General features: G+C 42.6%; 1 protein-coding gene across 2 annotated transcripts in view; it reads right to left on the reverse strand.

Moving 5' to 3' along the window:
• The window catches only part of AFAP1 (actin filament associated protein 1), a 444,017-nt gene that overhangs the window by 109,288 nt on the left and 311,775 nt on the right, over positions 1-22,954 (reverse strand). For both annotated transcript variants that reach the window (XM_085642466.1, XM_085642467.1), the window contains exons 7-9: positions 12,425-12,517; positions 9,697-9,778; positions 8,040-8,189 (exon numbers count right to left, since the gene is read on the reverse strand). In XM_085642466.1, the coding sequence (XP_085498592.1) occupies positions 8,040-8,189; positions 9,697-9,778; positions 12,425-12,517 (325 nt within the window). The remainder of the gene's footprint in view (positions 1-8,039; positions 8,190-9,696; positions 9,779-12,424; positions 12,518-22,954) is intronic.

Below are 22,954 nucleotides of genomic sequence, written 5' to 3' on the forward strand. Positions count from 1 at the left end.
ATACTATTAAACATTTGGATCGCAAGACTGGCAGAGGTGGAGGGCTGGCTATTATCTATAGGGACAACTTTAGATGCCGCATCACTCCCTCCCCCATGCCAGCCTGTGAGAACCTACATTTCACTCTTGAGTTCTCCCCATCCACTACTTTCTCCGGTATCCTAGTCTATCGACCACCTGGCACCCTCAACAACTTTATCACTAACATGACGGATTTAGCTGCCAACCTAGTGCTCACCTCGGCAAATTTCACCCTGCTTGGCGATCTTAATTTACACCTAGATGAGCCACTTGATTCAACAGCCAATAGTCTTCGAACAAACTTTCAGTCCATTGACCTGGCTCAGAAAGGCTTTCAATCAACGCATGTTAAGGGACATCTCCTAGATCACATCTACAGCAATCTAGATAGCTTAACCGTCGAGGCTCCAGTACCACTATCCTGGACCGATCATTTTTTAGTTCCTTTTACATGGTCCACTTGCTCCCCCCCCCATCTCACAAAATCACAATAAGCAGCGGGGAAGAAAATGGGCCTCCCTCCCACTTTCTAAGTGGAAACTGGCTCTTATAGAACACCTACCCCCAAATGTGACCAATCCCAATACAGCCATTGTCAATTTTGATAACTGGATCTCCAGTTCCCTTGACCTAGTCCTACCAGAGGAATCTTTGCACTTAATAAACAGAGCCAAAGTGGCCCCCTGGTACTCCCCGACTCTCAGGACTATGAAGCAATCTTGCCGTAAACTAGAGAGAGCCTGGAGACAAGATTACTCACAATCAAAGCAAGTTGAGTATAGAACCGCAATAAAGCTCTATAAAAATCAAATAAAATCTGCGCAAGCCCATTTTTATGAAGCCAAAATCAATCTAGCTGCAAACTCCCCCAAAGAAATTTTTAAAATAGCCAAATCTTTAATTTCTCCCCCTCCCCCCGAGCGTCTGTCACCTGACGGCGCACAAACCCGTTGCAATAATTTAGCCACTTTCTTCTCCCAGAAGATCGAGGCCATCTATTCTTCATTTTCTACTGGCAGTGGTGACATGGACCACACCACCACTACAGATTCTGACTTCTTAGCCCCCAGCTCACTGGATGAATTCCCCCTCCTAGATTCCGACACTTTAGACAGAATGCTTCTTAAAGTCATCTCGGGATCCCCCAATGACCCAGCACCCCCGCAAACTCTCAATAAGGTGATGGACATCATCCGCCCTGTCATTCTGGATGTCCTTAATGCTTCCATCTCCTCTAACTCCGTCCCAGCACCATGGAAATGTGCGATGGTTAGGGCCCTTTTGAAAAAACCCACCTTGGACCAGAACAACTTGGCCAATTTCCGCCCCATTTCCCTACTTCCCTGGATGAGCAAACTGCTTGAAAGGCACATCAATAATATCTTAGTGGACTACTTAGAATCAAATAGTCTGCTATGCGCCTCTCAGACGGGTTTCCGCCCGCAGCATGGAACTGAAACTGCTCTCCTAGCAGTGACGGAAGAAACTAGATTGGTGCTGGACCGGGGAGGAAAAGCAGCCATCATACTACTCGACCTCAGTGCCGCGTTCGACACTGTCAACCATGCCACACTGCTACACCGTCTGAAAGGCATGGGCGTGTCGGGCGCGGCCCTGGAGTGGCTGACCTCCTTCCTGGACGAGCGCTTCTTCCAGGTGTTTGAGGGCAAAGCAGTCTCCCCTAAGCAACCACTTAGATGTGGGGTTCCTCAGGGCTCCTCCCTGAGCCCCACACATTTTAATGTCTATATGCGACCTCTAGCGGAGATAGTCCAGCCCTTTGGCGTGCGTATTGTCACCTACGCGGACGACACCCAGTTGGTGGTCTCTCTGGACCACACTGAGGAGCCGTCCAACACCCTGGGCCTCTGTCTAGAGGCCGTTGCTAAGTGGATGCAATCGTCCTGTCTTAAACTTAACGGGGAGAAGACAGAGATTATGCTATTGGGTAACCCTTCTCCGACCATTTTGACATCAATTTGGCCCACCTGCCTTGGTGCTCCCCCCCCTCCCAAACCGCAGATAAAGAGTCTGGGAATCTGGCTCGATAAAGCGCTGGACTTCTCGGTCCAGGCTACCAAAACTGCCTCCACGTGTGTCGGCCTAATGAAAATGCTCCGCAAAGTACTCCCTCTGCTTCCTTTCCAGGCGAGGAGAATCATGGTTCAGGCCCTGATACTCTCCCGCCTGGACTATGGAAACGCGCTATATCTGGGTGCCCCGGCTTCAGTGACCAACAGGCTCCAAGTCACGCAAAACTGCGCCGCCCGATTATTATTCAACATCCCCCGCTGGCAGTCAGCCAAGAAAGCTCTAAAAGAATTGCACTGGCTCCCGATGGCTGCTAGAGCACAGTTTAAGGCTATGTGCATTGTGCACAAATCTTTCCATCGAACAGGCCCTGCCATCCTGTCCCCCTTAGTTGTGCCCTACGCTCCATCCAGAGCCCTTCGCTCGGGATCATTGCACCTAGTTACCACTTCTAAAATCAACAAAGCACGTTGGGGCGGCCGTTCCTTCTCCCATACTGCTGCGAGACTTTGGAACTCCCTCCCCTTAGCCCTCAGAGAAAATAATAACCGGCTGGCTTTTAGGAAAGCTTTGAAAACCCACCTGTTTGCAAAAACGCGCTAATCTCACCCTGCGGCCCGCCACAGTGATCAATTAAAGCGCTGCGAGGCCTCCGGGTAGTCTATGCGCTATATAAATATAATTTTTCATTTCATTTCATTCTACTTGGAGGTGCAGAGAGAGGGAATTCTCCAAAAGAATAACCATGCAAAGAACCCAGAGAACATTTAGAAGAATCTGCAGTTTTTATATAGATAATATACTTGGCAGTTTATTAGTAAGGACAGACTGACACCTTTTGATCTTACACAGAGCATGCTACGACACACTCATCTGTTTCTTTTTTGTTAAATGGCCTTTTCCGACCTAAAGGGTAAAGTCATAAATCATAGCAGACAGGAGTCTTTTTTTGCCTAAAATATTAATATGTTTCTAGTTTTGCCATCTTATCCTCTTAGTTATGGCTCCTGGATATTTTCCAGCATTGCCTCATTGTCTGTAAATTGCAGCTGCTGCAAAACAATGTTTGAAAAAACCTCAGTTATGTTAAGGGATTTAAAAAACGTCAAAAAGCAAACAAAGCAGTGAGGATTGATGAACCTGTAAAGATTACAGGCTATGCACTGAAACTGAATACAGTAAAAAACTTGTTCGGCAAGATGCTGAGGGAAATCATGAATAAGCAATCGAGGGATCTTTGAAGTTGGAACTGAGATCATTTTTACGTAAATAACACCAAACTAAAATCTCATAATACAATTGCTCTAAACTGACTGATGGAGCATATTTATGGTGCCACATGCTGCCAAAAGACACTTCCAGCAACATGTTGAAAAGAAACTGGCGTGCTGGCGGTGGGAAGGCTAAAGGCATAAAGCGACAAATTGGGTGCTTTTTTAACGCTACAGGAGTACACAATTTACTCCATTTTGACTAAGCCTGTTTTCAACAGAAAGCTTGACTGTTCCTCTCCAGATTTTTGAAGTTGAAGGAAGTTATGGGCTGCAGTAACTGACTGAAGAAGGAATGGTAGCTTTTTTGGATGATAAAGTGGCTTTTTCGGGGACACCTTATTCTGTAAATGTTTAGGAACAACCAAGCTCCTCCCCACCTCGAGCACCTGGAGATTAACTTTAAATACATCTTGGCTGGTGGTTTAAACAAACATTTGAAGCCAGGCACTATCCCTCACAATTTGGAATAAATTAATTGAATATAAATTGTTATAATCTTTCCTTCCTATTTGTGGAGTCGATTTCCACCTACAGGTTAGTCACGGAGAAATGTACAAGTTGTGTAAAGTGGCTTAGAAGAGGTCGGTCTTGCTCCCTCACAATAAAGGTGAGAAACTTTATCTAGTAAAGTGTGACTGGGAGACTATCTGTAACTTCTGTAATGATCATTCTGGTGGATACTGTAATGGCAGATTCCACACCCATTTACTTCCATAGACACTATGAAAGGGTATAAAAACTCTAACAATATCTCCTGCGCACCACCAAGTGGCATCATCTGCTCGATCGTAATACCTTCTAAACTCCAGACATCATGACCTGGAGCCATCCTGGAGCACTGAAGTCCATGTATTTATTATTTGTTTCCAAGCCCTCAGGTGCAGAGCAAAGAAGACAGATTTTGTTTCAACCAGCAGCGAGCAAACCAAACTTTTTTCCCCACAATCCATTTCACAGAACTTGGAGGTGGTGGGTGGGAAAGAATCTGCAGTGAGATTGAGTATTCACTGAAGGAGCACTACTAAAAGTAAATAACCTGTTTTTCTGATGACACTTCTAACACAGATGCCTCCCCTTCTGAATTAATATCAATTTATGCATTAGTGCTTGGTGAAAGTATGAACAGATACTCACATCGCTGCCTGGCTAATTTCCACAACTGGAATGCACCGAGCTGTGGTCAGGGTCTTCACACTGGTGCAATGAGCTCCAAGACCCTTAGGTGTATTCTTTTGGCCGAGGAAAAGAGCACGGGTTGGTGCAAAGGATAATCTACAGAGATGAGATCCGTTTCTGGACCTCCTTTCCTTTCTTAGCACCAGCGTGCCTAACGAACAGCTGATAATCCAATCCACACTGCACTCCTTAGTTCTATCAATGTAAAAGCTAAGGGCACACAGTGGGTCCCAGAGATGTGGCCTGGTCTCCTCCTTAGAAGGTTGTTGAGGAGAAAAGAACAGGGAGTGTGATGGACTGCCCTTCATGAAATGGCAACAAATTTAAGAAAAGTCCCAAGTACTAGCTTGTCAGGGAAGAAGGTAGCATATGGCGGCTGAAATAAAGCAGCACCTAACTGACTATGTGTAGAAGTGCGTAAAATGAGTGGAGCAGATCTAAAATACAGGAAAGCCCTTTAAAAAAAGCAATCACAAAAGGTGGTTTGAATATTGAGGGCTGATCAGACAAAGTAAGAAAGGCTGACCAGGATGGTAAGTAATCTTTGACAGTGTTAACAGCAAAGCCTTGTCTAGCCAAGGATAAAACGTGCAAAAGGACTTCAGACAATCTCGCCTGTAGAGGGTCAAACTGTTTTCCTTCACACAAGGAGATAACTTTGGACCAATAGCCTGAATAAACTCATTTGGCAGAACGACGCAGATTGTTGGAATGACACCCACTACTTCTGAGGGGAGATCAAAACCCCTCATTTGGTGGTGCTGAATTTCCATGCATGAAGGTGGAGATTGTTGGGTTTTGGATATAACTCCTTCGCTGCTGCTGGGAGAACATATCATCCCGAACAGAAAGTTGAAGTGGAGGGCGGGCACTCAGAGTCAAACGTTCAAAGTACCAGCCTCTGAGCCCAGTACGGGCCACCAGATCCAGCTGTACCCACTAGGCGAAGAACACCCGCACTCCCCCCCCCACTCATGCTGGACAAGATGACACTGACTACGTTTTTTTTGTCCCGATACTGAAAGACGTCGCCGACTGACTGACCACCTGTAAAATCCAGTGAAGTGTCAGCCATTGCCACCTGAGAGAGGTCCCAAGAGCCCACTTCACCCTGTCGTTTACTGTCCCATGAAGCTTGTGCTGTCTGCCAGAAACTGGACTGACTTGCTGTTGAAGAAAGGCAGAAAGATCTTTAAGGCAAGGCAGATAGCATGCAGCACCAGAATATTTACCTAGCCATGCTGCTCCATCAGAGATTGGAAATTTACGATATCCTCTCCGTCTAGGTGATCCCCAAATCCAAAGACTATGCACACGTCACCACTGTGAGCTTGAGAGCTCGCAAAGAGAATGGCCGACCGTGCATCAAATTGGAGACAGTCATTCACCATGACGATCTTGAGCAGCGTCTTTCAGAGAGCTAAGACCACTTCAGCCACATATTTCATTGAAGGCCTCGAATGTGTCAAAGAAATCAAGACATCAGCAGGATATAAAATGTCAGATGAAAAAATGCCTCAGAACCATCAGGCCCATCAGTATCTCTCGCCTTAAACATTGGGATCATAGTCTGAATGCCCAGGACTCGTTGGGTCGGGAAGGCCTTTAAGGTAATTGTGCCAAGAAAAGCCCATATAAAAAGAATCCTCTGAACAGACTGAAGATGGAATTTAGACTCACTGATTGAAAACTTCAGGGTGGACAGTACAAACACTGTCGCCAGAAGTTGGTACAAGACCAGACAATTCCAGCCAGTCATTGAGGATATGTGTATCCCTGACCTGCGTAGACTGGCCAAAACCCTTCTCAAAGACAAGAGAGGACAATATAGGGCAGAAAGGCAGGACTTTTACTTGAAAGTGGGCTATCCTCCCTCCCCTGCAACCACCACCACAAAGCGAGGACACTTTCTGTGGGACAGCTGGTCTAAGGCCAAGAGAACATAAGTTAGTGGCCTCATTTCCATCGCCCCCTTTTTGAGAAAGGAGTTTAACAGTCTGAGTTCTACAATCGGTCTCAGCAACCATCCTTCCTTTGTACCAGGAAATACCCAGAGTGACAATCCAATCCAAATGATCTGCCTCTTCATCATCATCATCTGCAATATTCTGAAGGCCTTGTATAGCGTCCAAATCAGATACAAAAATACCCTCTATCCTCCTGAAATACCGTTGCCAAGGCAGAGCTAGGGACCAATGGAGACCCTCTAGGAACCTAGAGGATTTGCTTAAGTTAGTTTGACACTTATTTGTTCATTATCTCTAGAGCTTACGGTGCAGTGCCTGGTTTATGGATTGTTAACAGGATTTTGATAACAAGGAGAGCTCCATATGGGAGTGGGCGCTTGAGGAATTCTATTCTACCTGTAGCAGACAGACTGAAGACGGCCCTAAAGTAAGAATGGGTTCTGGCAAAGAGGAATGTTTTCAGAAGGCAGAGGTGAGGGCTGACCTGGATCTGAATAAAAAAAAAAAAAAAGTCAAGGATCTGCAATTTCTCTTGGTGAAAGAAAAGCTAGGAGCTGAACAGCATTTAGGAAACACCTTTGCCCCAATTCAGAGTGCCCTGAAGGGAGGGTGTGCAGGGATCTTTTAGGGGAAAAAATACCTCCAATTATGAGCATTCCCCTTTAAAATTAGTAATAATGTGACAACTTTAGTGCTTTCTGCTTGATGATCTTCAAGTCTCTGTAAGCTTCACACAACACAATATCAGCCTCTGGACAGATAGGGGCTGCCAATGGGTCACAAATATCAAAGCCACTTGCAATCAGGGACATAGAATTGAAGAATGTATTTGAACCAAGGGCACTATCGAGCTCCTTAACGAAGGCTGTGGCTCGGTTTTGTGCTGGAGGATTGCCCTAGGATGACAGACTCCTGTACATTAGAGTGTAATCCTTCTACGAGAAGTTATATCGACTTGCACAATGGCAGGCAGTAAGTATTACACATTAGTACTTCCAGCTGAGGCATGCAGATACTGGTTATGTGGACTTGGGACTGAGTCCATGATGTACGCCCTTCTACATTGTACTGCTTCAGAGGTGAAGAGAGATTTCATTATATCATTAGTGTTCAAAAGTTAGAAATTGATTATGAAATGTACTAGGGAATTAATTTTTCTAAGACTGTTTAATTTGGAGTGGATGGTCGCAATCTTTACATACTTGAATGGGCTTCATAATCATGTGGGACGATGCAGAGTTAATCATTATTAATTACTCCCACAAGAGATGGACTATTCCTCCTCTTTCTCTTGAATTCTTGTTTTTGTAGGAGGCCTTTCTGTCATGGGAGCAGTGAATAATTTATGAACAGCTGTTGTAATGACTGATGAATTTTGTATACCTGCATTATATGTATTTCACATGATTAATATTACTCCAATTATTGTTATAAGGAGTAGGTTTCTTTTTTAACCTTCTAAAAGCTGAAATAAAATAAATACTCAACATTCTAATTCTCAGTGACAGTTAACCCTTTCTGTTACGGAGAAAGTTTGAAAATAGCACTCATTACAGTAGCCATCACTAACCACATGTTGGGACATCCTCTTCTGCGGACGAGGTTTGGTCATCAGTGGATGGTTTCTTCTTTCCTAATCCAATGATCTTCGTAATTTTCTTTCCCGTTACTTTTGTAACTGTTCCCTTTGATTCCATCTTTGAACTTTTTTTCCTCTTTACTAGGAAAAAAAACAAAAAAAACTAAGATTATTTAAATGTAAAACAAAGAAAAATTAGTGTCTATTTGATAAAAGCAAACTACAAAATGCAATCCCTCCGAGAACATTCAACCATTAAAAAAACCTCACCTTTAAACGATATTATTTAAATTGCGTTTATATGGCGCTTACTGCCTCTGATGAGGCGCTGAAGCACTTTAAAGGCAAGTAGTAGCCTAGTCGGGAGCCCACAGTTAGTGGTCAGTTCATTAGTTATTAAGTATAACGCTGAAGGAAACCATTCCATGCATTAGTTTGTTTGAGGTAATAAGTGACTTAGGTGTGATTATTCCAGGCGGCTATGTGAGAAGCAACTGCTTGCTGAAATCAATAGATATTGTTATGGTTTCCAAAAAGAGGTTAAAACCGATAATATGCATGAGATTTAGAGTAGATTATATACAGAAGAGGCATACAGAAGGTAGAAGGGATCATGGAAGTAAGTTTCACTGAAGGCCAATTGCTCATTCACGATTTTAAGAAATATAGCTAGAGCAGTTTTTTTTGCACGCAATCTGTAGATGTAAACCTGTTGAAAGTTTTAAAGAATTTGCTCAGCAAAAAATGTGTTTTTACATTCTTTGTAGAGGCACTTAAAAGCTGGCACAGATACTTCACGCACTGATAAAGGAAACCTAGTGCTTGCTGAGACCCAGATACAAGTGACTGTCAAGCAGTGCAACATTTCAGCACATCCCGTTTACCAGAACTACAAGCTGAGACCACCATTACCCCACTGTATACAATGCAAGCAATACCTTCAGACCCAGAGAAACCCCTTTTATTTACCTACTACAGCAGTATATTCAATACCATAAAGTATTGCTACAGTTTTTGCAAATCATCTGCACCATACATAATCTACCCATACAATATAAAACATGTTATGTAAATTCCCCAGCAACTTAAAATATAACTAGGCAATTGGTAAACGCGTCACAGCAATCGTTAGTAAATTCAGTGCATTTTTCTGACCCATTCGATTGGTTCAGAAGGTGCTATCCCTGTGTCCTCCTAAAGAGCACTGAGCCCCATAGGACAGACACCACGGCCGTGTCTGAGCTCACCTTCACCCTCCAGCGTCCACCTGGCCTCCTAGTGGACATTATGTAAAATACTGCAGATTTGTCCGCAGAAATATAGTATGGCTCAACGGGCAGATCCGATTGTGTAATGAGGTTGAGCATGGAGGTCTACTGAAGGAAGGCCGTCACATAAACAAAACTTTTATTACATGAAACTAAGTAATGTTCTCCAAATTTAACATGCACTTCAAGATGCTTTGTCACTTCTGAGGTTAAGTTGAAATAAGAACGTCCCTGTCCTTGATACCTTCTTTCAGTATTTAGGTTATACTGCACATGATATTTTTATCCAATTATCCCCATCCATCTCAGTTTAAAATGGCAATCAACGCAGGGCATAATTTATAAACTAATATATTTTGTAAGCTATATCGTACACTTACCCTGTTCTTTTCCATTAAGGAAAACATTCCCATTCTCCACAGCACCCTCTCCATCCGAACTTGGTCGCTCAGATGACAATTTCTATACGGAAAATAAAGACAATATCACTTAGTGCCACGCACGCGAAAACAAGATGCTTAAGTTAATCTAAAATTTCAAACTAAAGCAAATAGTCCAAACTTTTCTTCATTGACTTATCAGAGTCGCATGTGCCATTTTCACACTTATCATAAATGTTTAGAAAATACTCTAAAACATGGAATAGCCTCTACATTATCATTAAAGAGCTGGAAAGTAATACTTTAAATTTTTTTTACTAACAACATGACTAATGGTATGCACATACATAACTGAGCACGCGTAACATTAGACTGTTATGAATGCCACTGCAAAAGAATTCTAGGCAAAATGCTATACAAATTCATTCCTCAAATAAAGAATTGCTTGGCCCTTAATTATTATTCTAACACCAACTATTTCTCTTTACATTTCATGAGAGATGAAGATCTTAAATATAATTGGAAACAAAGTTTATTAACACAACTACATGACTCAAGAGTATCACAAGTTCTCTGTGAGCCATTCACAACCCAAGAACAGAACTGTCAATTGCATCGATTTGCAAAAAGGTTTACTTCCCATTTAATCAGTTAGTTGTTATAGGGGAACTCGATTTTAACAAGGTCGGCTATACAAGATCTATTTGCGTAGTTGATGCTTTTTTAGCCATGTTGCACGTAGTGCAACATGGCTGAAAGTAAATAAACAGAAGTGCAATGACGCATTTAGCATTGACCACGTCATATCACTTTTATTTTATTTCAGCAATGTTTGAAGTAAAGAAAATAAAAGCGCTCTGATGCAGCCACAGCACCTTCTTTTAGGTGAGCCACCGGGGGTTGGGTCGGGGAAGGTGGAAGCAATAACTGGGATTCAGGGGTGCAGACTTACAAGGACAGGGAGAGAGCGGGCTACGATTAAAGCTACAACAGGAGTGGTGGAGGCAAGCAATGATGGGGGCAAGCATTAAATGGGGGCCGAGGGGAGGGGGATTGGTAGACGGGCAAGCAACAGGGAAGGAGGGTCAGAGAAGGCAGTGATGGGAGTGAGGATATATGATGGACGGGGCAAGCAAGCACAGAATGTGGGTGCAGTATGAGGGGCAGGTAGACACGTTCTGCAAAACTATGTATTCTTAGGTAGTCCATCAGTATGAAATAAAAAAAAAGTAACTCTGCAAGCATGCTACCAGTGGAAGGATACCGGTCGCATGCAGGAAACTGTACTTGGTCCATGTTCCATGGAACCAGATATACAGAGGAAGAAAACGGGAAGTTGGAGGCACTGACCAAAGAGAAGCAAGGAAATGAGAGTGATATCTACCAATGGTAAGTAATGGGCAGGCTCTGCGCCCTTTTTGCTGAGTGTTTTTTTAATAAGAGGCTCTCGAGTGACAGCACATTCGCGGTCTCAGACGAGACCTAAAAATGAGGTGTCTACTCACAAAGTTAGAATTATACCAACAATATGTTTACTCCAATCATGTACCATATTTCTTTTGAGATTCACAAAAATTCCAAAGACTACTGGTCAATTACTTATCTATATACATTTATTGCACTAAACGTATACCTGAGAATTGTCCACAGGGCAGACAATCCTCAATAGTAAGTTTGGAAATCTCTTCTACAAACTCCTCTGATATCCCAATGTGCACTCTTCGCTTTCCCTTGTTGGGGACTCACATGCTTACACCAAGTACATTTAGCACCGTTTCTAGAGAGGGAATAGCCACACAAGTGGTTTGCGAATTCCTGTAGATATTTACGTTGGTAGAGTTTTCATATGAATTGTGTGTGACCACCCCTCAGACCATCCTATTTTCTGCCATTTAACCCAAACCCACTGTGGAAACGATGCTGTGCAGAATGGCTTTCAAAAAGACAAAAAAAGCCTCAGAGGCCGGCTGCATCTTTTTTTAGGTGCACTCACCAAACATACATTACGTCTAGAAATGACAAGTGTGCTTTTGTTTCTCTTTGTTGATCCACGTTGGATCGGTAAACAAAAAGAAAAAGCGTAGTGCAGGTGAGGGGAAGCAACACAGAGGACAATGTGCAGAATCACAGATGGCTGGGGAAGCAGCAGGAGGGCATGTGGGAAGAAATACAGGTAACGCAGGTGGGGAGCAAACAGAGAATCATGGGGTAGAGTAAACAGATGGGAGTGTAACATCCAGCTGAGGAGAAGCACAAAACGGCACTCAAAGAGCAACACAGACTAGCACAGTGAAGGGGAAGAAGTACACAAGTACAACAGCTGGAAAACACACGCACTCAAAGACTGCTTAAACAAAAGGAGAAAAAAAAAAAAGTAGCCCGGGAATTGGGAGTAGTGGAAGGGCACAAGTCGTGTCCATGCTACGGAGAAGAGTATTAAAGACGAGGAAGAAAAAGCCATACATTCTAATAAATAAGCAGCAACCAAATGAGTGGCAATGAAGCCAATTAATGGCAAGCAGTAGGTGGACTGAGTCCACTCCACATGGTACACAATGGGAAGGCTTTTAACCCACTACAAGCTAACAATAATTGTCACCATAAAGCGCATGTCCTGACTAGTAGGAGAGACCTAAAAAATCAAGACCTAGGAAAAGAAATGGAGGGTGAAGCAAAAGAATTATTGATAGTGTTACTCTAAATTTAATTATGTGGTACTTCTGCTTACCTTTTCAAGCTCAGTCTTGGGCACAGGTGAACTAGATGATGGTCCATCTGAATCAAACGCATCGTTACAGCTGCTGCAAACATCTTTTATAACCTAAAAAGGGAAAAGTTAGAATTAGCAACCAAAAAGGAACTTTAAAATACAAACGTTAAGAATAACTATAAAGTTTAGTAACAAAACTCAGTTTGTTTAATTCAACTTTAAAACAATGGAGAGAAAATCAAAACTCTGAAACAATATTTTTGACTGTTGCAAAAAGGTTAATAATAAAATATTATGGTCATCGCTTCTGGGTGTATTACTTCACAGTTTAATGCAATGTTTTACTGCTAGGGTCAGATCATGTAGAATGAGCAGAGGGACTTAAAATGGAACATATTGCCCTCTACATGTCATACATGTTGCCCAATTGGTGTCACATGAAGTGGTACATCTGAAATGGTCCTGGATCGCAGCCTTTAAAAGGTGTAAATAGTGGATTACACTGGAGCATTCATGAAATCAAACAACAAAATGCAGTGCAACAATATACCACAAACTCAACCACAGCATAATTACCATACCAAAACAACAAAATAGAATAATGCAACAAAAAATGAAACATTGCACAATAAAAATCCAAATCCAAAATTGCTTCCTATTAGTCTCTGGCAAAGGAAAAGTAGTGTCCTGAACACAAGCTTCCACGTCTGCAACCATGAGCAAGGGGGACACGAAGGGAACCAGATTACATTATGTTCACTGGCAAAATCAAGCTCGAGCTTTTTTATGTTGTTGTTTTTTTTACACAGTGTAATATGCTATTTCTTACTACTGCTGCAGTCTCTGTACGGTCTAACTGGTTTGATGGTATGTCTCCTTTATGTCAGGTTTTTTTCTTTTCTAAACATTCAGAGGCTTACAACGGTAGTCTTTAATTCGAAGTCAAATGTTGAGGCTTTGTAGGTAAATCAATTTCAAGTATCCTAACAATAACTTTGTGCGCGCTTATATATAAAAATAGTAATGTAATATAAAATATTAAATTTTTTTAAATGACAACTTATGGTTAGCATATTTATAGCTGTGTATATATATTTATATATATATTTAGATTACATGTAAGTAATTAAGTAAAAAAAATCATTAAAATAAATAAATGAATAAATACCAAGTAATTAATTTGAAAACTTAAAACTAAAATATGCGTTTTTGAAGTTAATTAGGGATGGGTTGAGCATAGGTGAGGTAAGGAATTTTTAAGATTCAGGGATGGCTAGGACATAAGGGGTAGAAAGGAACTTTGAGGCTTTATAAGGGATGTGTAGTGTATAAGAGTAGCAATGTTTTTTGTTTAAGATACTATTTATAGTAATGTCAACTCAGTATAGAACAAATATAAATACTAATAAAAGGATAATGCTTAAATTTTTATATATATATATATATATATATATATATATATATATATATATATATATATATATATATATATATATATATATATATATATATATATCCCAAGAATAGCTTCAAACGTCCTTCCACCGAAGGTGATAAAGCAAAGGAACGGCACACCAGGAGAATGTACAAGTTTTTATTGTACACAAACAGCAAGACCTTGCTGTTTGTGTACAATAAAAACTTGTACATTCTCCTGGTGTGCCGTTCCTTTGCTTTATCACCTTCGGTGGAAGGACGTTTGAAGCTATTCTTGGGAAATAATTTCGGTTGCTGTAACCGTTGAACCGGCACCAACATCGTGGGATTGGCGAGCCGCTAAGTACAGCAGTTTTTTGGATATATATATATATATATATATTCACTGAAAAAACCATAGGTTTCACACATGTTATAGTTAGCGGAAATTTTACTGATAAAAAACCAGTGAAATTGCCCCGTTATAGTTAGTGCTGGCAACTATAACTCACGCGACCGCAATCCTCTGCTGATGCTAATACTGTATTTAGACACTTATTTGCCCATGTCTTCTTCCATACATTTTTAGCTATACATATATTACAAATATTTTTTTTTCATAAAGACACATATGTCATCAGCAGAAGATTGCGGTCGCGTGAGTTATAGTTGCCAGCACTAACTATAACGGGGCAATTTCACTGGTTTTTTATCAGTAAAATTTCCGCTAACTATAACATGTGTGAAACCTATGGTTTTTTCAGTGAATTTGCAAGGTTTTTTAAATGCTAATTCCTAACTATAACGTGTGTGAAACCTATGGTTTTTTCAGTGAATTTGTACGGTTTTTTAAATGCTAAGTTACTTTACGCCATTCGAGGCGTGCACGCCCACTTAACGCATTTCGTTCCGTGCACGGTTTTTATCAACTTTAATAAGCCCTGTACATTTGGTGGCCTTCGGCCACCAAAAGCACAGGGGGTGGGGTCAATGTGGATAGTGTTTTTTTTAATTTCGATTTTATAATTTCATGTTGCCAAAATTTAGTTTTTTTTACCTATTAATAAGCCCTGTACATTTGGTGGCCTACGGCCACCAAAAGAACAGGGGGTGGGGTAAGTGTGGATAGTGTTTTTTTTTTTTTTTTTTTTTACCGTACGCTTACGGTAAGCGTACGGTAAGCGTACTCGGCGAAATTGCCGAAAAAAAAATAAAACCGTTTTTGCTCTTGGGGGATGTTTGGGGACTCCCTCAACATGACTATGTGGGAGGGAGTTGTCAAAACAGCCCCGTAACATGTTTTTGGCCATCTTGTTTGATAAACAACACTCAGTGCGAGAGACAAAATGGCGGCCGCCGCTTCCTGGTTTCGGCCGATTCGAATGTTTACTAAGATCTAAGAGCCAATCAGAATCGCGCTCGCGCACGCCACCGTACGCTTACGGTAAGCGTACGGTAAGCGTACCGTAAGCGGGCTCAGATATATATATTGATTTAAAGGCTATTTTCTCAGAATCTACTGAACAGATTTACACCAAACCTACAAAAGGCACTTCCTTGACCTAGGGACTACCTCTCTGCCAAATTTCTAGTAATTCTGTTCAGCCGTTCGGGCTGTAGCTCGTTCTAAAGGTCCTATGGAAAAATGCATGGGAAAAACGCGTTTTGGGACCCCCCTTTTATCTCAGCCCCCGCTTGACGAATCCCCCCCGAGACTTTCAGGGTAGGAGCGGAGCGTAGCGCCCCACCTATTTTGAGAAATTCGCGAGGATTCATCGACCGGCGCCAAAGTTATTCAAAATAGAATGTTGAGGTTTTCCTATGGAAAAGGGGTCCTAACTATAACTACCTACTGGCGACCGCCAGTAGGTAATATATATATATATATATATATATATATATATACATACATATATACACATATACAAATGAATAGCGGTTATAATATAGTAATGCAATATAAAGCCCCCCCCCCCCAATGTAATAAGGGGATGTAAACGTAGTCCCAACTTAATAGAAGTGATGTAATGGCTGCAAAGTAACAGCTGACATACTGTTATACGCCTAAGACTAGCTTTGGTATCAGTTGGGGAAATTTTGAGCCATATGCGCCTACATTTATTCTCCATCCACACTGGTCAACTGACTGAAGTCTTTCTAACAAATTCCTAGAAATGTTCTATTGTCCTCCCTTTTATATTTCCTACACAGGCAAAGTGGGATGAGGCTACCTTAAGGTGCTTATAGCAACACTTTAAAAAAATTAAAATAGGAAAAAATAAAAACATCCCCCTACAACCTTGGTGCGCCCAGTCCAGGATAGCCACTGCTAGACATGTAACCTGCAACTCCAATGTAGGGTGAACCACCAGATATCCAGCTACCTTGACCATTCATATACAAACTGCAGAGAGGATCCGCTGCATCCTCACTTCACAACAAGCAACATCTAGATACTGCAACTTCCTAAAACTTACCAGCAACAACAATGAAAATGCCCTGTTCTTGTACATAAGGTGAGAAATCTGAGAGTCTGGCTTGATCATAAGCTATGGTGCACGTGTCAAATGAAGATGCTTTGGTTCACCTATTTTCAGATTTTTCATTTATTCTTAAAAAATTTGCCCTTTCCTCTTTCAGAGACACAGGTCAAAGTGGTGGAGTCCTGGATTCCCTCTCAACTGGACTATAGTAAAGGAATCCATCTTGGGTTCCGAGCGGGCCAGGAGTACAAATTGCTTAAGATCCAGAACTTGGATTAATGTAGGCTGGCATTAATCTGATCATGTGTCTGGTACCTGTTAGGCACTATGCTAGCTTTCAGTCAAACATCGCAACCATTTTTCTCATCATGTCTATTATTGGACGGGCCATAGGATACTTTGTCTTCTGACACTTTGTCTCCAGTAGATTCTTCAGATAAGGCTCTCATTCCTCGCTCAAAATTCCATGATACACCAAAGAAACCCATCGTGAAAGATCATTTAGAGTCCAGGGCTGTAAACTTTGGAATACTCTCAAGAATGACCTGCGACACATCTATAATTTTGCTCCATTTCATAAAACGTTACAAAATGTTTTGATAACTCCTTATATCATCTCCTTCTGATGGTTCTTCTTTCCCCCTCCTTGAGGTTGTCCTAGTTCCATAAGGCCCTCTAACACTTTGCCCTTATCAATAAAAATAAATCTAGATCGCTTTCCACAGAGCCCAACATTTGTTTAACTACTTTGGAAACCCACACGCCCCATACCTTGTCCTCTCTGCTCCCATACACCAGTCCAACCCTACTCCATCACACATCCCCAACTGAGGTATTGGCGCACCTCAATGCCTATACATACCAGAATCATGCACGGTACATACAAAGTAATTGTACGCCTGGCCAGGTTACATCGCCTGCATACTCTAGTTCCATCATAAGAACCATAGTCAGATCTGTATTCATCCCCGTAAAAACTAAAGAAAATTCACTCCCCACAGAATGTGAACAAAGCTCCTGTATAACCTGTTGCATAGGACACAATACGTTCTTCACCAGCCATATAGCATATTACTAGGACTTACTGAATACATTCTGTGATTTTTTTTTTTTTACTATTTTATTTGCAGACAAGATTATTTTGTCGCTTCTTTCAGGTAATTCAGAGTATTGTCCCAATCCTCATGCTCGACTGAGCTTAATTCATCCTCCTACCTCTTTCTCAGTATCTTCAGAGCGTAGGATGATATACACAGGCCATGTCAAATTTTGAGATCCACTATCTGTTAGTTCCTCAATCAAAACTCCGATTCCATAGGGATACGGCCCTTAATTTTGCATTAGTCATGGTTATAGCAGTCAAGAGTGTGTAGAACCCTAGCATACTCTTAATATTCGTTTTTCTGATTGAATTCCACACTCCATTCATCAAAGCATTGTATCCCCGCCATTCCTTTTAAATGCCTCAATTTGGAAATCCTCTAATATCTCAAACATTCTCTATTCCCAGAGTTATTTTAGCCATGCTGTACACCAGTGTTGCTCTCGTTCAGCATGGTTAAAGGTTAGTGGAGTGTTGCGTCGTAGAGTTAAGTGGAGTGTTAGGGTGTAGTGAATTGGAGTGGGTTGTAGTGGAGTGAATGGATTAGAGTGGAGTGGATTAGGGTGGAGTGGATTAGGGTGGAGTGGATTAGGGTGGAGTGGATTAGGGTGGAGTGGATTAGGGTGGAGTGGATTAGGGTGGAGTGGATTAGGGTGGAGTGGATTAGGGTGGAGTGGATTAGGGTGGAGTGGATTAGGGTGGAGTGGATTAGGGTGGAGTGGATTAGGGTGGAGTGGATTAGGGTGGAGTGGATTAGGGTGGAGTGGATTAGGGTGGAGTGGATTAGGGTGGAGTGAATCAGATTGGAGTGGCGCGGAGAGCACGACAAAACAAATGCACACACAAGGAGTTGTCCTTGCAAAATTGCTGTCAAGTACAAAGCTCACGGAACTATGCCCCCAAAAGCACAAGTAAAAAAAAAAAATGATGTAACTTATATAAAGCACTCCAATAAATGAGTTGGGTTGATTCGAGTTTGTGTAATAAAAAGAATGTTAAAAAAAACAAGCATTGGCATAGCCAATAGGTCTCGCTTTTGGGACCTAATAAGTATTTAGTTATGCAGCAGAATATCCTTGGTGCAACAACACCAACTGTTGCATGGCTAAACACTTATAAGGTCCCAAATGCGAGACCTATTGGCTATGCCAATGTTTGTTTGTTGTTAATTGCGCCCTGCATGAGGTTGTAAGACTAGCACACCCTGCTACCTAGAACAGCACTTGGACGTCCAGAGAAAGAGAGATTGGGAAGATAAACAGGGAGGCGGCATCTGCTCCCACTGCAGCCCGGGCTACACTCAGAGGAAGGAAGCTGAAAGCGGTTGTAATTTCTTCCTGAATCCTGAAAAACATAACTTTTCTATCTTATATTAACCCAAAATACCTCTTATTAGCAATGTTTCTTTAAGTTTTCTTTCACAGCTGTTTATTACTGATATGGCTTAGCACTTTGATGCACACCTGGGCCACGCCAATTCACATCCCCAAATGAATAAATAAATAGAGACATGAAGGCTGAGAGGGGGCTACAGAAAGCAAGAGATTGATACAAGATATAGCTAGGAAAATAGAGAGTTTGAGAGAAGAGTGTGAGACAATGGGAAATAGAAAAAAACCTGAGAGATGCGAAAGGCGAACTGCGGGAGAGGGGAGAGAAAAAGAGAGCATCGAAAGAAGACAGATGAAGTGACAGTGATGGAGAGATAGATAAGAACACAGAATGGGTGCATAAATGAGTAGAGTGAGTAAGGAGAAGAAGATAGAAAGGAAAAAGAAGAAAAGTGATGGAGTGTGAAACAGGGAGCACGAAAGGGAAAAGGCGAGTGAGCGAAAGCGGTATTTAGCCTTAGAAGAAGGAAATGGTGACCTTTATGTAGAACCATAGAAAGGAAGGCAGATTAAGGGGGGGCGTCAAGAAGAAAAGAGAGCGGGGAGTCGCGGGTTAAAGAAATAGATTGGGAACAATGTGATAAGAAATGTGTGGCTATCAAGTGAGAAGAAGAGATGATGAAAGGAGATGGGCGGCAGGTATCGGCTCGCTCATCTAATTGCCTGCAGTGAAGCCTCACCCACAATATGCTTTGTTAATTGCTTGCATTGTCGCTGTCTTCCGAGGTGGAGGGGTCCCGGGCGAAGCCTCCTTTGATTTGGAAAAGTTCTGATTAAAAGGAAGAGCAGAGGGAAGTGTCTTGTTGATTTCTTCCCCTCGCAGCTGTGTTTACCCCCTGTCCCTGGAGAGGCTGGAGGGGCCTTGCCTGCGTCTTGAAAGGAGGGCACACAAACAGCTCCCAGCCCTGTCAAGACACTCTTTTGTTGCGCTTCTTGGAATAGAAAACTGGTCGTTAAAGCATGAAACAAAGAGAAAAACGGAGAAAGAAGGCAAGAGCAAGCCAAACAGCGGCAGTCGGAATGAAAAAGAGAGGCACATGTTGGTTTTTAAATGGAAGAAGTGCCTTCCCATTGGGATATTTTGTTGTCAAATTCTTACTTTGAGATATTGTTAAACAAACACTGGAAAGTAAAAGTGATCACGCATGTGTGTGCGCGCGGCCAACTCGGCCCCGAAAGTAAAAGCAATTGTGCGTGTGTGCATTCAGCTGTTTTTCAAAGCACATACTCGTGCTTGTGGCGTGCCGCAGTGCACTCCCGCAAGGCGTATGCCGCCACAAGCACAAGTATGTGCTTTGAAAAAGAGCTGCACGACGGCTAAAGGTCTCCTAAGCAGTGCATGTGCACTGCGTAGGTGAGACCTAAAAAAGAATAGTCCCTCAACTACAGCACGAGCAGTGGATGGAGACTAATTTAGAGAAATTAATTTGTGCTTTGCCCATGCACCACATAAAGAATGGAAGTAATGCAGGAACTGTCATCTGGGAAGCACTGCCCAATTAAAATGCAATTAAGAGGTGTGATAATGATGCCGACGAATGGTGAGTAAAGGCGGGCTAAAAGCCCATTTTAAAGATTTTTTTTTTTAATGGAATAGGTTGCCAAGCGAGAGCAGCGCAGTGAAATTCTGATCACTGGTGAGGGACTGAATAGTTGAATACTTGTGACCTTCTGAAGATGGGATAATTATCACAGGAAAAGAGACCTGCAGGTAGTTATTGGTGTGACCCATGACTGATCAAAGTGAGCTGCAGGATTATCAGCAATTAGGAAACAGCTGCAGCACTGCCAGCATGCTGGAAAAACATGTTACCACAGTTGAAGCCAGGGGTGGCTCCTCCGTAACGGCGGAGGAGCGTCGCCCCACTCGTCAAGAGTCAGTCACAAAAAAAATAATTAATATTTTATTTTTCTGTGACTGGCTCTGGCATGCATGCAGGCCGGCGGGGCCAGGCCATGACAGGCAGGTGGTGGGCACTTAGAAGTGTGCATGTCTGTTTGGCTGGTTGTGCTAGGCCGGCCAATCAGACATGCACACTTCTGTTTCTTGAACCCAGCTGTGTTAACGGCAGAGTTGTAGAAAACCACAGGCTACAAGACCGTGTCTGAACGGCAGAGGAGGCCGCTCAGACCAATCATGGCGCTGCTCTCATAGCAGGAGAGCAGCGTCTCGATTGGCTGGGCATCTTCTGCCTTCCCAAAGACTGCTGGCAGAGCACCGAGGCATTTGTCAACATCGCAGGCACTGGTTGAAGTAATAGCGTTGTACGCATTATAGAAAAAACCAACACCATCGTCAGTGACCTGGAATTGACATCAGTCCTGTCCACAGAAGAAGCTGCTGCAATGCAGGACCTTGAAGAAGGAGGAATACTGTTGACAGAACAGCGATATTTTAGGCAGGCTGGAGCCAGTTGGATGGAGCATCAGTGCTATAGGCAACTACGAAAGAGAAGAACCGTTCATGGAGCCAGTAGTAGGGATCATACACAGGCAGCATCCTCGATTCAGGCATGCTGGACTGGAAGAAGCTGCATCTCTGGTGAGGCAAAATTATGAGCAAAGGAGTTAAAAGAGAAACTGCGATTTGGCAACAGGAAGAAAATCTCCAAGTAGTGGCCAATCTTTCTATAGCCAATCAGCGGAGGTGATGTGCTACACCTTCACACATATAACCCATGGCAGGGCCTTTACAGGAATTTCACCCACATGCCTTCCCTTCACACCTGGATATTCTTTCAAAATGAATGGGATGACACTTCTCCGTGGCACGCCAGCCCCATAAGAACTCTGGTAAATGGACTGCGCAGTGCAGATCAGCTCCTAGCATTAAACCCACACATATGACGCTCAACCCTGAGAAACAAAAGAGGTCGCATCTTTCCTTCCGAGGCCTTAAATTGGACCCCCTTGATGAAAACATACTTTATCTTGAATTACACCGAACCCGACAGCTCGGTTTCCGTGATCTTCTTTCCTCCTCTCGTGCCTGGCTGACCCTTGCGCCATGGTTCATGCTTTCAGCATCTGCAGACACCAAGCCCTTCGTTACCTTTGGCACAATCCCACAGTAACAGAAGACGCAGACAGGACACGGGGAAATGATTTGCCCGCAGCGGCCCCGGAATGTGGGCCCAGCTATGCACTCCAGAAACACTGTCCTCATCACAACTCTTGCACGTCCCAAAAAAACTTCCAAAAGCCTCGGATGACTTCAAAGGAACTGCTGACGGCTGTTTTTAGAGCCAGCCAGAAGCATGCTACGCTCAGAAAACGAGAAGGGTCAGTTAAGGTGCACAAATACATTTAGCTCCACGAATTGTACCTACTTATACACCCTACAGTCTGCAGAGAATGTGGTGCAGGATGGACTAATGTAAAGATATTCATAGGATCCAGCAGGTGAATTCATGAAATCTTCCCGTTTTCACTTGGAAGCTTGCACGTCAGTACCTACTTATTAAAAATAGAATGTAGGAGTATTCCACCACCTCCTGTCCTTTCCTTCACTTTTATTTCTTGAACTCATTCTTGCAGTCTTTTTCTGCCCACGTGCTCCCTTTGCCACGGTTTCTATTTCTCTTCCTCCAACTAGAGCATTAATCCTGTGGATTTAAGGGCTGAGAAGCCCTTTGGAGAGTGTGAGACGGGCATAGGTCCAGTGGCGAGCCAGAATGAGCTTTTAGGATCAGGCTCTGAGTCCTTTAAGGAAATCCTTTCAAAAGAGGACATTAGACTGTTCAACGTGTGGACGTTGGTCCAGGAGTGACCAGCCCGGTATCTTTGGTGTTAGAAAATTTTGAATATATATTAATCACCTTGTCATGAAAAAACCTGATAAGTTTTCAACTGTAGATTGATTTTGTACTACAAGATTTATCAAAGAGTCAAAAAATCCACAGACTTCCACAAGCAACCCTTTTTTTCCCTAAAGCATTGGCTTGTGGCATCAAAAACTCTCCTTTGTGGCTTTTGTTGTCTGCCACAGTGAAGCGAAACTTTGTGATGTAAGTGAAAGGAGGCAAATCTCTCAATGGCTGTCTGGTCAGTTTCAGTGGGATACAAATACATCTTCGCCTTGTTGAAATGAATCCTCAGAGGGCACTGCATCTGGGATGAGCTCCATTTCAGGACACGATAAGCTCTGCTAGCACCC

The sequence above is a fragment of the Triturus cristatus genome, chromosome 2_2, assembly GCF_964204655.1.
Source record: "Triturus cristatus chromosome 2_2, aTriCri1.1, whole genome shotgun sequence".
In the NCBI taxonomy this organism is placed as follows: Eukaryota; Metazoa; Chordata; class Amphibia; order Caudata; family Salamandridae; genus Triturus; species Triturus cristatus.